This window comes from Octopus bimaculoides, chromosome 1, assembly GCF_046866305.1.
Source record: "Octopus bimaculoides isolate indiv1 chromosome 1, ASM4686630v1, whole genome shotgun sequence".
In the NCBI taxonomy this organism is placed as follows: Eukaryota; Metazoa; Mollusca; class Cephalopoda; order Octopoda; family Octopodidae; genus Octopus; species Octopus bimaculoides.
Window position 1 is genome coordinate 152102227 of NC_142928.1, and position 16607 is coordinate 152118833.

Sequence of the window (16607 nt, forward strand, 5' to 3'; positions counted from 1 at the left end):
TTCTGAATGCTGCAGTCAAAGAATATATATTTTATTGCGCCTAGTAATTAAGGGTTTTATTCTAATCATATGTTTGAATTAACATTTTGTCTGAAAAAAAATTTTGTTGTCATGATTAACTCATTAATATTTACGATGGTGATATCAAAATAAATTTACGAGGCAATATTCAAATAAATTAGACTGGTGTAAAAATTAATGAATATGAAATTAATTATAATTAAATGTTATACTTTATATTATATTTTTTCCATTTTCTAAAGATAACGAACATATAATGAACAGAAATATCGCTTCTGTTCCAATAAATCGGAGTCGTATATTCTAACGTATAGCAATGTCATAAACAAATGTATTCACACTTTATATATACTTTAACTAATCTCCACCATTACATTATAGTGATTATGCAGTGTAGATGAAATCAAGTCCCGAAAGACACGTTATACGACATAAGTATAAGAAAAAACAGTTTAAACCTAGGCACAAGTATATACACAGTCACATTGGCACACATATACTCTTAGAACACGCTGACACGCGCGTAAACTTTCATGTTTAGGCACATATTTTTGATATGAAAATATATTAATTTCCAGTTTTTTTATTGAAATCTATGTAAGAAAATGTTCTAATCAATGTTTAAAACACCACCGTTTGCATGGTTCAACCAGATGTGTGTGGTGAGAGTTGTGTATGTGTGTATTTGAATGCATGTGTATCAATGTGTGTGTATGCATTCATATTTACACACGCACACACATATATGCATGCATACATACATACATACACACATACATACATACATACAGACTGCAATGGGTAAATTGTCGCCATTTGATATTTTAATTTCGCGCATGCATATTGTTTTTGATTTTGTCGACTGCATAGTATCGTAGGGTCAGTTGGGCACCGTCTGTGAGTAAAACAGCACCACGAAATTTGGAAATGACATGCTGCACTGATTGGCATTCGCGCCGGAAGCTCAAAGAAGAACATTTCAGAGTTATTTGGTGTTAATCATAGTGTTTGGAGGGATCACTAATGATGGCGACGTTATGCCTCCATTCATCTCCCCCCACACGGCCTCAAACTCAAAACGGAGGCCTACCTCAAGTGCCTGGAGAAGGTAGTGCTGCCCTGGGTCAAGATGGTGGCTACTGGAAGACCCTATGTCTGGCAACACGACTCTGCACCATGCCACACAAGCAGGAGAACCCAGTCATGGCTGTCAGACAATTTCTGCCGTCACATCACCACTAACATCTGACCACCTAACTCCCCAGACTGCAACCCCCTTGATTATTATGTGTGGGACGCAGTTGAGCGAAGACCAACAAAACTCCTCGTAAAACCAAAGATGAACTGAACGCAAGGATTATAGCAGCATTCAGCATCTTAAACAAGGAGACCGACCAGAAGAGCTGCAGAAGATTTCGAAATCGTCTGGAGGCCGTGGTTGAAGCCAATGACGATTTTATTGAATAAATATCCTCTTTAGTATTTCTAGATATTTTTATGTAATTTCGGTAAATATATCTGTCACAATATGATGTCAGTGTTATTTTCATTTACGCGCAATTTAGACGACAATTTATTGACCGCACCCTACTATACTGTGCAGTCGACCAAATCAAAAACAACCAATGCGCATGCGTGAAATTAAAAATATAAAATGGCGACAATTTACCCATCGCACCCTGTACATATGGAAGGAAGAGAGGTGTATTCCCACGCAGGAAAAATATAGAATTTGTTTTTGAAAATGCACTTGAATATGAAAAATGTGTAGTTGTTTTTAAATAGATTTATTCACATTAATACCAAATTAGTTGCAACAATTTTTAGTTTATATATGGTAGCAGTGTTTATAAAACAATGGGCTTTTTACACAGTTTAAAGTTACGAAGTAGAAATGGAACAAACATATTTAAACGATCAAACGTTAACATAAAATTCAATTACAGGGATAGATAATATCAAAGCAAATGATCGGCGAAGAATATAATAAATGCACATTACTAAAAGCTCGGTCATATTGAGTTTTTATAGAATACGTAAACAAGAGAGAGGAAAAAGAAAAGGAGAAAAAATAATTTCTTTTACAGTTTCTGTCGTCTTGCGTGTAGTTCTTTTTTCTGTCACGCACTATTCTTTTCACTTTTAACGGAGTTTTGGGGAAATCAGAGATTATCTTGTGTATATATATGTTTTTATGTGACAGGATCTAATTTTGATTCGTTATAATTTTGATGACGTCTTGTTCTTTCTGGTGGATGATTTTGATCAAAAAATAGATTTTGTTCTGGCATTAGTGTTTTGGTTGGTTGGTTGGTTGGTTGGTTGGTTGGATCCCGGAACATAGGAACAGGTTTTGATTGGTAGTGTGTTTCGTGACGTCACTTTATTTTAATATAAAGAACCTGTTTTTGTTTTGGTCAAGTTTGGCATTCTGCTTGGTTGACCTCCCTGAAGTGACTCGGTTGTTAGTATTTGCCCAATGGTCATCAACCATTCTGGTTAATTCTCTTAAGGAGTCAGTTTTTCTGAGGGTCTGGTTCTGATCGGAGGTAAAATTTCATTGATGTAGTGAGAAGTGGTGCTTGAGGTGTATGGTATTATTGTACAGTGATTTGGAGTTGGGGTTTCCAAATCTAGGAGAGAGCTTGTTACTAGAATTTTCGAATTACGTCTGTTGTATCTGGTTGTTGTTTTTTTTAATGGAGAGATTGAGCTTTTCTTCTTTCTACTGTGTTATTAAAGGAGATTTAGTTGCAGTTTATATTGTTTAAAGAGAATCTTTTCTTTATTCAATCGGAATTGAGTTGAAGTGTTTCCGGTGCATAAATAGAGAGGGAAGATTTGGTATTTCGGGTTTATGTCTGCGAAGAATTGATCTAGGTATTTGCTTATGGGAATTTTCCTGGTCGTGGTGTCCCGGATTTTCTGCCTGTGTATCGCCAGTCTGTCCCTCACGGTCAATCAAGTTTGACCTATGTAGTCTCCATCACACCCAACTGCGTGACCACAGGTGACGTTGTATGTACCGTGTTTTTGCATTTTAGAATTGAGCACAATTGTTCAGCGCACACCAAAGCTGAGTTCACGTAAAAGAAAATGTTTGCACAGTCTATTTACCACCAAAATTGTACTTCAGTTATTCGGTTGCACGACCCATAACACTGTGCTCTATAAAAACGAAATATCGGTCACTTTTCATAAAATATATGTTAGATACAATGAATGCAAGCAAGTCTGTACCAACATTTACTAATGAATATCAAACGGAAGATGTTTTTTGGTTCATTGCTAAAGTGTGACCTATTTTGACATTTGAAAATTCACTAGATAAATATGTTGACAATGATTTTACAGGATTCCTTGTATCAAACGCAAAAAAGTTCTTCGTAATTTGCTTGACTATGCAAAAAGTGTCACAAGACCTGTTGCCAAGGAAATGGCAAGTTATCTAAATGAAAAAAATGTAACCGAATGGATGAATGTCAACAAAGTGCCATTGGTTTTGCGCTAACTTTCAGACTCTTAATGCTGATAAAAACAAAAGAACTGATAAAAAAAAAGCAGTTGTCGTTGAAAGACTTTCGATTGACAAGTGAATCAAATTGGTGAGAGAAGCGATTACATTCACTACACAGGAAGAGTTAATGAATTTTTATTTGATGTTTGATGAATTATACAGGAAAAAAAAAATCCAAATGAAATAATTTCACTTAAGTGAAATGTTTAAAAAGATAGCGAAACAGAGCGTATGCCCTGTAACGTTAACTTCAAGCACCGCAGTATCCATCCTGCAATATCCGAAATACGAAGTACAATGTTCAACAACGAAACAAACAGTAATCCTGATGACCCTCAAATTTGTAATTAAATACAGAACATTTTTTAAATATGTCACCTTGAGGCAGAGATCATGTAGCATCCTATTAATTCAGTTATTAATTACTGTACTTATCTACAGATTTAATGCACAACTGCCTATATTTCATATTTTATATACACACACACGTACACACATGCACATATATATATATATATATATATATATATATATATATATATATATATATATATATATATATATATATATATATATATATATATATATTGTTGTATTTGGGGATGGCCATGTTGCCAGCTTAGCCAATATCTGTTTCAATACTCGAATCCACATCAAGAATCTTGCAAAACCAATATATAAACGTATATATAGGGCAGCCCCAGTCATCGCGAACCTAACAATGGGCTACCCGGAAGTAATAATATAGCAGGAATCTCTATCTACCTTTGGAAACCCGCGTTTCCCAATACATAAAAGAAAATTAGAAAAGATTCCTAGATGACTATTTCATACTCTGGAATGAAAACACAGATAAACTCCTGAAATTCAAAAGACTATTGAACAGCGTCAACCCAAACATACAGTTCACAATGGAGTACAAGCAAAAGGATGTGGTATGAGTACAAACTGCAGAGAGTGGAAAGGTCGGAGACTAGTAAAATCGTCTGGAATTTCCCAATCCAAACAGATCAGGTGCTAGAACATAACAAACCGGACCTAGTGGTGGTGGACAAGGTGCATTATATATGCTATATAATTAATGTTGCATACCCTTTCACCCACAAATAGTGAAGAAGGAACGCGAAAAGATAGATAGATAAATACAACCCTCTTAAGTACGAAATAGCCCGGCTACGGAAAATGAAGGAGGTGAAAATAGTGCCAATTATTTTTAGGCCCTTGGGAACAGTATCAAAAGGCATCAATAGAAATATAAAGGAAATTGGAATAGCGTGCCCAGTAGAACTGTTACAAAAGGTTTGCTTCCTTGGCACGGCCAGAATAATCAGGGAAGTATTAGATACTTGAACGAATAGCATGGTACCTGTTCAATCGCAATACTACACAGTGGCTGTGAGCTACGAGATCCTCGTCGCGAATGTTATATCGTAATACTACACAGTGGCTGTGTGAGCTAAGAAATCCTGGTCGCCACTGTTATATCGTAATACTACACAGTGGCTGTCTGAGCTAAGAAATCCTGGTCGCCACTGTTATATCGTAATACTACACAGTGGCTGTGTGAGCTAAGAAATCCTGGTCGCCACGGTTATATTGTAATACTACACAGTGGCTGTGTGAGCTATCTCATCCTTGTCGCCACTGTTATTTCGCACGTTCGGATGACCTCTACTCAACTACTCGACGTCTAGACTTCTCGCTCTATATCTACGTATTGGGATAGCCTAGTTCATCGTCTGGGGGCGTCGACACAACAGTACTATAGACTGCAGATAGTAATCCCGAAACACGTGCAAGGCTTCAGGAACTCCAACAAAACCTTTGATAAAGAGAAAATAATAGACCTGAAAATAGACAGAGGAAAATTATTTGTTTGCACCACTTCTTTTCCCTTATTGTAAAAACTAACATAAGTAATCGATTCTTTCTTGGACAAACATTTTCCAGAAAATCACAGTTATAGGAAAATGTTTAATAGACGCTGATATAGCTGCTGTCCCAATATGAAAAGCATCATTTCATGAGAACACCAATAGCCCAAGCCCACTCACAGTTATAACTGTCGAGACTCAGGAACCTATCCACTAGACCAGAGAAACATGATTAAATCCAGCATGTATGAGGCAGAGGTTACAGCAACACTAGATTATAACAGAACCGATAAGAGGAGCTATATCGAACTATGTGAAGGTGAATTCAAAAATCGCTATGCTAATTACATATCCTTCTTCCGACAGAAGGACAAAAGTAAAGCTGCTAAGTTGGGTAACTACGTATGGGGTTTGAAGTTGAACACCACACTACATATGATAAAGTGGGAAATAGTCGAAAAATCCACACCATATGATAACGGATCAAAAGCATGTAAGTTAGGCGTAACTGAAAGAACATAGATTCTTTTCAGATCTAACAACTCTAACAAAATGCTGACTTATAGATCCGAAATTTTCAGCGGTTGTAAGCATATGTCTAAGTTCCTGTTGACGAACTGGAAAGTGCTATCCTCTACAAACTGAACAGCTGTACCACAAACTCTAAGCCACTATCTTTTCAACTTTATTTTACTGTCAAAGGCGAAATGACTCTAATCTGCTTCTTTCTGTTTTCTTTGTCTTTTTCCGTTTTTGCAACCCTTTACCTTTTTTATCTAATTCTTTCGCGCCTTTTCTCGCTTTATCTCTCATCCTCTCGTCCCATTTTTAGTTTGTTATGCAATGTGGTCCGTGCCTGAAGTATGTGCTGAGACACCAGACCTGTAAAAAATACTGTCATGCTCTCATCACATGAAACTAATAGTAGCAGATAAAAACATATATTGTGTTTATTAAATATATATATATTGACAGAGGGAGACAGAGAGAGGATTGAGAAGTGAGAGTCATGAAACGAAAGACAGAAGACATAGTATTTAGAAATAGTCTGAAATATTTTTATAATTATAACATGGACAATCATTCAAAGATTCTTATCTCTAAAATTCATATAAACTACGGCGAAAATTTTTATAAAATAATTTTAATTTATCTTTTGTCTTAACAAGAGTAAATAATATTTAATCCAATTATTTAGTTAGAGTTTATCTGAAACTTTGGATATTGTTTCGGCTGATCTTTACGGTAATTATTTGTGCTGTGTTCTTGAATATATGTATAGAGGTTTGCGTACGTGAGAGAGGGATAGAGAGAAACATAGATAAATAGATAGAGAGAGAGTGAGAGAGAGAGAGAGACAGAGAGACAGAGAGAGAAAGAGAGTGAGAGAAAGAGAGAGAGAAAGAGAGAGAGAGAAAGAGAGATAGAGAAAGAGAGAGAGAGAAAGAGACAGAGAGAAAGAGACAGAGAGAAAGAGACAGAGAGAAAGAGACAGAGAGAAAGAGAGACAGAGAGAAAGAGAGAGAGAGAGAGAGAAAGAGAGAGAGAGAGAAAGAGAGAGTGTGTGCTTATGTTTGTGTGTATTTGTGTTTATTTATGCATGTATATGTATATTGCAATTGGTGAAGTATTTCTTCGTTGGTTTCAGACTCCTAACGACTTAATCACTGTTTCGATATATTAATCATGGTGGAAGTCTCAATAAAGTGTCTGTAACATAGTTCCGAACAAGCATCGCAAGGGAGTTTGTTAGAAATGCATTAGTTTTTCGATTTGCTTGTCAATGTTTTTGTTCTTTCTTATGTATTTTGTCGAAGAACACCGACGTGCATACGCTCAAAATTACAATACTTCGAACACACATCATTATATATACATCAATGGAGCCCTTTAACTCCCAAGGTGCATGAGAAAATGTCATTTACGTAACACATAATCGCTTTATATATAGCTATCAGCAGCTACCCCAAAATATACCTTCTATTGTGACAGGATGTTTATGCTAAAACAATATGCAATGCTATATTTAGGAAAATCTATTTTGATATAGTTATAGGCAGTATCTCCTAGCATTTGGTACGCTCAAGAAGTATCAATACTTATACCAAATGCAAAACATAATACGCCCGATATAGCCCTTTGAGAAGGAAAGTAAAAGTCATACGCCAACATAAAGATCAGTTGTCCTGAAGCTATAAACACCTCTAAAAATCAGTGAAAAGGAAAATATTTATAAACGACTGCTTGGAAATTTACTTAATTACGTATCGTTGCTGTTATTCAAATCCCAGGAGTAAAAATTTGTGTCTTTGTTGGGAACCAGCTCCTCTCAAGGCAGAAGAATACATATAATTTAAAACAAAATCAGTAAGAAGCATAAATACATGCATAAACAAAGACATATACGGCAGGGCTCTGCAGAGTTTACCAAATTCTACTCGCAGACCTCTCATCTCGAGCTTCTAATAGGAGATAACTCAGTATTTTTGCTTTCGTATTTCTATTGAGTTTTTATTGTAGACAGTACCATTACTATCAGAAATATTCTTGTTCCAATACATAGATATTATGTTTCATGTCATCCATCCGAATACTGACTTTATGATGAAAGAATCTGAAATTCAGCATGATACCAAGCAAAATGTGTTGGTATTAATTTTAATAACTATATTTCTAAAGTTATAAAGTATGTCGATCGTGTGAGTTTCGTGACATAACATAGAAAAAACTATTAAGTTTAAAGAAAGAAGTTTGCAAAGCAATATGACAGTTTAAGAAATGGAATTCTTTAATTACAAATTTGGATTCCTTGACGAAGTATAATCTTCACATGACAGCAATAGTTGTGGTCTGATACAATGTTCACCTCTCTTGATACAGGTATAATTTCGATTAATTAAAGTCTTCGTGCTCGCTAAAAAGAGTATGTTACAACAACTTCATTATAACATTTAGCGGTTTAGACATCCTCTTACATACATAAAGTGTTCGCGACGCTTTTACAATTGAAGCAAAGAATTGATATCAATAAAATGGCAGTGTCTTGTCAAACAATCGTAGAAATCTCATTTATATCAAGCCAATTTCGATGATATATTATATTATTAGCTAGTGTCACGAAATGCTTCATAAATATAATTTTCCATAAAACATTGTACAAAAATGAACTGATAAATGATGTTATCTAAAAGAATATATTGGTAATTCTGTTCATATTTTGTGTTTGTCATATATATATATATATATATATATATATATATATATATATATATGCTTGTATAAATGTGTGTTTGTACGCGTGTTGGAAGAGAAAAATTCATCAATTTTTTCTAACATTGAAATTTTTGTTTATATCTGTAAAGAAGTGTTTCAATGTGACAATATATCGCATTGCAATAAGTTGGTGAGCCAGTAGAATCACTGGCTCGCCAGGCAAAACCCGTAGCGGCATTTCGTCTGTCTTTATGTTGTGAGGTTAGCTTTGCCTTTCATTCTCTGGGGATCGATTAAATAAGTACTAGTTGAGCACTGATGTCGATGTAATCGACTTCCACCGCCTCTGAAATTGCTATCCTTGTGCCAAAATTTGAAACCAATATACCACATAGCAATGGGACAATGGACGCTGTTGGACAATGGACGCTGTTGGACGGAAATAACTTTAGGATGTCTCATAATAATATTATTTTAAAATGAGCTGATCTTCTAAAAAGTGTTAAAGGCTCCCTAATTTAACTGGGAAAGGACCAGGATGTGTGGTGTTCTTATAAAGACATCATCAAATGTACGGAAAAAGAATTATCTTTATTTGCGATATTTCAACCTTTGTTTGAAATTGCATTACACGAAATACGTTGCTGCCTTACGAACAATCTTAATCAGAAAGAGATTTGATTAGATATATTTGTTTTAAGAATAACGAAAGTCCATAACTGCCACATTTCAACTTATCTTTACAATAAAAAACCTAAAACTTATTAATTCTATTAACTACATTTATAATTTAAAATAAAAATTTCTTATACTTTTTGAAGAGTATCCATTATTGGTGTGGTTGTTAAGGCACAAGCTGGCAAAATCGTTGGCACGCCGAATAATTATTCTTTCCAACTGTAGGTACTGAGGTTGCTGAAATCAAACTATCTGCCTCAACTCAAAATTTCAGGCTTTGCGCCAATATTAGACTGAATTATTATTTTGTTATTGCCTTTTAATCCCAGCTCAGTTCGGCGTGACCATTTTATATTTCTATCTATCCTGGCTTGCATTGCTCTATATAACATTTTTTTTTAAAGAGTGGGTCGTGATCGAAGTAAGACTTAACTGCTAGCTCTAACATGGTAATGAACCGAGTGGAGACTGCATCATTGACTCATGAAGCCATCACTGTTACTGTTTAGCTGAAACCCAATCCTGATCGAAAAAAAAACCTATGCTTAAAAAGTTTCTAGAAATGTCAGTTTTGTTCTTATTTTCATACATGATTACTTTAGTCCACAAGTCCTTTCTTTAAAAGGTAGGGTGTGATTTGAGGAAGATTTGCTTACCATTTCTAAGCAAGTCGAATGACTACATAGAAGCTCCCGTGTTTGTCCTTGAAATTATTGATAATCTAAAATATATAAAAGTTATAGACTATTAAAACAAAGTAATTGGTAAGAAACCGGTCAGAATATGAACCACAAAACGCTTCTATCACTTGTCGGTAAGTAGGAAATAGAGTGAGCTGGTCATGTAGTACAACACTGTTATATCATAAATCTTGTGAAGATGATCAAGAACGGAAAGTCACTTCGTCAAAGAATTACAGGAAGACCATAAAGGGTTTATCTCAACAGTAATTAGAATGGGTATGGAGCAGGATGGTGGAAAATTTCACATTGGCTGATAACCGAGAAACATGGAAAAAGAAAGTTGCATATCTGCTATGTACCTACAGTTTCCCTATACTGTGACTATTAAAATTCCGCCAAGTCGAATGTGCATCAGGATTTTGCTTACTAGCACAAACCTTCTTCCGTCGTTAGTAAAACTTTAGTTCATTCCAAGTTACACCATCACATGTCTCTTAGTATTGTTTGTTCGCTTGTATGTTTACTACTGAAGTGCCACTTATTAATGTGAGTCACTCACTCATTGATCTAAGTAATTATCTATTTGCAAGCATTTCCGTTTAGTTTAACTGTTTATATTTATGTAAAAAAATACAAGCATCACAGCTAGAAAATACCTGACCTTGAGAGAAATATAGAATCAATATTTTGAACATTGTGTAATTTTAACGTTTTATTTATTTCTTTTTATTTGCAGCTGGTTCGGAACAAATCAGTACCAAGCATTCAGGAGGAAGGCCGTGGAACGCTTAATTTTAGCATTCATTATAACAAAGACAAGTCTTTGTTGACTGTTAAGATTATCCAGGCACGGGATTTGGTTCCTTGTGAAAATAATGGTACAGTTGACCCTTTCTGTAAAGTATCCATCTTGCCGAAACGCTGGAATCAGTTAAACGGTAAAGTGTTGAAAAGTACATTAAATCCCAAATTCGAGGAAGAATTTGTGTTTGAAATGCCGGCCGGAGACCTGAGGACGTCTACTTTGGAAATACTTTTAGTTCATCATGACAAATTTTCACGGGGAAACAGTATTGGCAAAGTACAGATGGCGTTGTGCGATGTTGATTTATCGGATAAAGTGATCATTTGGAAAAATATCATGAAAATAACCTCAGAAGATAAAGATCGGGTGAATATCACATATATTACCACTTATTTTCTGTATATGTGTATGCATGTGTGTATGCATGCATTCATTCTGTTTATCTCATGAAAAGCTATATGCATAAATTATCATCTTTTGTTACATGTTTAACTCTATATCTCAGTAGTAAAGGACATATATGTGATGATCATCGTTTTCTTAATACTATCGGTGAAAAAATGTTGTTTATGCTGAGAAGTGAAGCTGATTTGACGTCACATGTCGCTAAGCACATCAATCTTTTTTTTTACCACATAGTGCTTGCTCGCTTTGTTCGAGATAATTTATATTTAATTCATTTACTATAATCTATAAATTATAATTTTATCGATTTTGTTTTTAACTCGTGTAAAATTTAACTCTGATGATATACCCTTGTGGTAACATGATCGAGAAAGTTATTTGTTCACAATATAAATTTTACCAATTACGTCAGAAATAATTTTCAGAGCAGCAGGATATACAGAAATCTCGTCTCCTATAATTATTAACTGTTGTCTCATGCTTAAGCCTGGATTAATTCCTTCGTCGAACATCAATAAAACTGCAACGAATTTGAATTGCTGAATAAGCAAGCCAGTGACTGGCTTAAGTTTTACTATAACGATTTCTTGCATTGTTATACAAACAGGCAACGGATATAGCTGATTTAGTATATGATTGATATTAATTCTTTTGACTCCAGAGCACTCAAAGTTGACTCCTATAGTGTTTGAAGTCAGTACATAGAACAAAATATCACAAAGCAATTACATTGGGACGCTAATATTTCTTCTAAACCAATGCCTTTGGTCCGTTTGGTGATATTGGAACGTTCATTGCATTTTCTTGTGAATTGTCAGCTTAAGTGTAACATCAAATGAATTCAATTGCAGTTTAAACTCGTGCAAATTAGTTTACTTTTACTATATGGAGATAATGGGCAGTGGATTGGAAAAATAAGAAGAGTTACGGATTAAATGCCTTGTGTTATTTACTAACATCTCTTTGCATTCCTTCTTGGTATCGATAAAATAGGATTCAGACTCGTACAAGACGCAATAAACTGGATTATATTTCTCACTGTCCCAGAGACCTATGCTCAAGGTCCTCTATAATAATAAATTCATAATCCAATCTAGTCCATTTGTTTTTGGATAAAATACCCAACGATAACTTCGTATACCTATTCGTGGAGTAAGATACTGAAAGACAAAGATTCATATATGCTTCACCCAAACGCATACATATAAATGTATATATATATATATATATATATATATATATATATATATATATATATATATATATATATATATATATATATATATATACATATACATATATGTACATATATTTATACATACATATATGTATACATTGTATATATATTTATACATATATGTGCCTGAAACTCGAGTCGCCTTTATATATTTATATTTATATTTATATATTTGATCCTTTATATTGAACACTCAATATTTCATCTACATTCAATACTTTATTTCATGGTGCCATCCATTTTTATTTTATTTTATTTTATATTATATATTGTATATTATATTATATATTGTATATTCCATATTCTATATCCCACCTTGGTTCTGCAGGAATATAAATAAAACATAAAAAACAGACAGTGTTGGAACTCTTTTAAACAAAATAATATATTCCTCTATACGCAATCATACAAAAAAACCACCTTTTTTGTATTTATTTTTACTCGCATATATATATATATATATATATATATATATATATATATATATATATATATATATATATATATATATAATAAAGTAAAGTTGTGGAATACCGTACGAGTGGAAATATATATGAAAGAAGGTTTGAAAATGCACTTATTTTTTTTAAATATTTATTTACTTAACCGGTTTCACTTTTTTAGAAAAAGATTATCAAAAGTCTTTGAGAATAATAAACAATGTTAAAAAAACAGTTCGAGAATTAAAATGCATATATACATTCTTTGATGATAAAATATATTTAAAGTATAAAGCTTTGTATGAACTTTGTATATATATATATATATATATATATATATATATATATATATATATATATATATATATATATATATACATATATATATACATATATATATATATATATATATATATATATATATATATATATATATACATATATATATATATATATATATATATATATATATATATATATATATATATATATATATATATATATATATATATATATATATATATATATATATACAACATTTGAGAGACCTGCAAGACACGGATGTGGAGGTCTACAAGACAAAACTCGACGCTTTCCTCTCCACGATACCAGACGAACCAATGGCTCGAAATGAGACACAGTTTAGGGCAGCGATGTCAAATTCTCTTATACACCAGATGTGCCATCAAAACTCTTGATTGAACTATATCAGGTGGAGGAGAAGAGCCATGCAAGGAACGTGAGGAGAGCAAAGCATAAAGACGGAAAATCACGGTGGTGCTCCAGCATGACCACAGCCACTTGGCTGAAACACATAAATAAATAAATATATATATATATATATATATATATATATATATATATATATATATATATATATATACAATACATATATATACATATATATACATGCATCACATATCGGTGCTGATTCAAAGTCAATGGACACCGATGAAGAAACCGGTATGACTTCTTATAGTCACTTATAATAATGATGTTAGACTTCTTAATTCCAGCCCAAATCATTTATTTGTATGTATATATCTTTGTTTTTATATTTAAAAGAAGCCGTTACTTTTATACCTAGTGTGGATTTTATTTGTTTCTTTTTACTTTTCCCCTATTTATACCACGTCTAGTCTTTTTTCTTTGAAACCTGTTACTAATATATATATATATATATATATATATATATATATATATATATATATATATATATATATATATATATATATATATATATATATATATATATATATATATATATATATATACAGTAATCTCTCGCCATTTCGCGATTCACCTATTGCGACTTATTGTTTAAGCTCATGTCGATTCCTCCGTGGTGTTATTTTGCATTTATAATAAAATAATACATACAAATTATGAAAATAAAAAATACAAATATACAATACTGTTTCTACTTCGCGCAATTTCACCTATCGCAGGAGATTTAGAACGTAACAGCCGCGATAGACGAGCGATTACTGTATGTATATATATATATATATATATATATATATATATATATATATATATATATATATATATATATATATATATATATATATATATGTATGTATGTATGTATGTATGTATATACTCATTTACTTAACCACCTCTCTTGCAGTCCTACTAACCCTCTTGTTCCTAATAAGAAAAAATCACTATTATTATTTATTCATATATATATATATATATATATATATATATATATATATATATATATACACCGAGAAAATAAATACGAGAGAATAGTACTTCATTAAAGAGAATATTTACCTAAAATTGAAACATGTCAATATTAACTGTTGGCCGTGTGTGCATTAGTTCGAGATATGGACTTCAATTAATTTTACACTGTTCTGAATTATTTTTTGAAGACTAAAGGTATAAAACTGAAGAATTTTGGTGGGATTTCTAAAACGAATGTGTGAGAGAATAAAACTTGCATTTAAAATAGGTCGAGGTCATATAAAGATAAACATTAGAGTCCTTAGTGTTAACCAAATATTCACATCCTATATCCATTACCAAACAATCACAATACATGGAGAATTTCTTGATACCAGATCAGTAACAAAATTTGGTGTAAAACTTGATTACTAATTTGGGCTTGTTCTTTAAGTTTAGAAGTGTTAAAATATGGTAAATTATAGTTTTAAAAATGTATGTAGGAGAATACTGAAACTCAGAAGTATTTATATTAAATTTCCGGCGATATTTATGGGTTCTAAACTTACATACATACATACGTACGTACATACATACGTGCGTACATACATACGTACATACATACATACAAACATACAAACATACAAACATACATACATGCAAACATACATACATATATACATACATATACATGTGTGTGTGTGTGTGTGTGCGTACTTGTGTGTGTGTGTGTGTGGCTGTGTGTGTATCTGTGTGTGAATGCAGTATCAGGTGTATATGTGCATATATATATATATATATATCTCATATATAAATTTTGTATATTGCATATATATACATAAATCACACATACACGCATTTATGGGTGTTTGTGTGTGTCTGTGTGTATGTGACTGTGTGTGCGCGTGCTCCTGTGTATGTGTGTTCTATATGTACATATATATATTCTGTTCGCCTCCTCACTTACTTATTCTGGTTAACCTCCAATTAATGCTATCCTAATAAAGCCAATAAATTTCACATCGAATGCTATTATCTTCAGACATACATGACTCTCGTACTTACTAATATCCTTGTTTTGATATATTTTCTTTAATATTTCATAATACAAGCTGATATAATCTTAGTATTTAGACATCTGTAACACTACATTAAACAAATCTTTAACACTGTAACCCTTTAATAAACGAATAAAAAGGCTGATGTTTATTATGTTGAATGTAGGATTAATGTGCTGCCTACTTCACTAATGAGAGCGATAGTATGCCGTGACTTGAACTGCTAGATATAACAGGCAAGTCCTATTCAAATTACGTTCTTAGAAAATAATGAAAAAGACATGAAGCAAAGTGCATATGGGTACACAGGCTACAGACAGGCTGGTCACGGCTGGAACGTTTTTCAACATACGGCAACCTAAGTAGGTCTAAAGCTACAACACTCTAAATTACCTTTACGTGTTTGTTCGTTCGATCTCAGCGGTATATCAACCAGCTATCACCCAAACCACATTCTATTGTCTTATCTGTTATCATGTAGTCCGAAACCAAGGTTGGGACGGTCATAACTGGAATCTGTCTTTTTTATCGTAATTCTCTTCGATCAGGTTTGACATGGAGATAAACAGCATGTTATTTGCTTTCCAGCTCGGACACTAATTATATTTTAAGTTCTTACTATCGTAAATACAACCAAATTACTTTCTCGAACTTCTTAACAGTAATAAACTACTTTAAACATATCTTGCCTCTACTTCATAAAGAAGATAATTGTATTTTATGGCTGCAATCCTATGTCTTACATAAAAATATCGGCAAAAACGATCGATAAACAGTATTATGTTGGTGATTTAAATACTCCCAGAGGAAATTTATAAATACATACACACACAAATACACATTCAGTTATATAGTTATACGTATCTGCAACTCTTACAGAATATGATAGGCATACATATATTTGCACACACACACACACACACACACACACACACACACACACACACACAAACACACACACACAATTGTGTGCGGGAGCAACCGTGCGATCGTGTATATCGA

General features: G+C 32.9%; 1 protein-coding gene across 3 annotated transcripts in view; it reads left to right on the forward strand.

Annotated features, from left to right (window-relative positions):
- LOC106879468 (synaptotagmin-1) overlaps positions 1–16607 on the forward strand; it is a 463106-nt gene that overhangs the window by 367533 nt on the left and 78966 nt on the right. For all 3 annotated transcript variants that reach the window (XM_052971395.2, XM_052971396.2, XM_014929042.3), the window contains exon 3: positions 10723–11157. In XM_052971395.2, coding sequence (XP_052827355.1) covers positions 10723–11157 — 435 coding nt within the window. The remainder of the gene's footprint in view (positions 1–10722; positions 11158–16607) is intronic.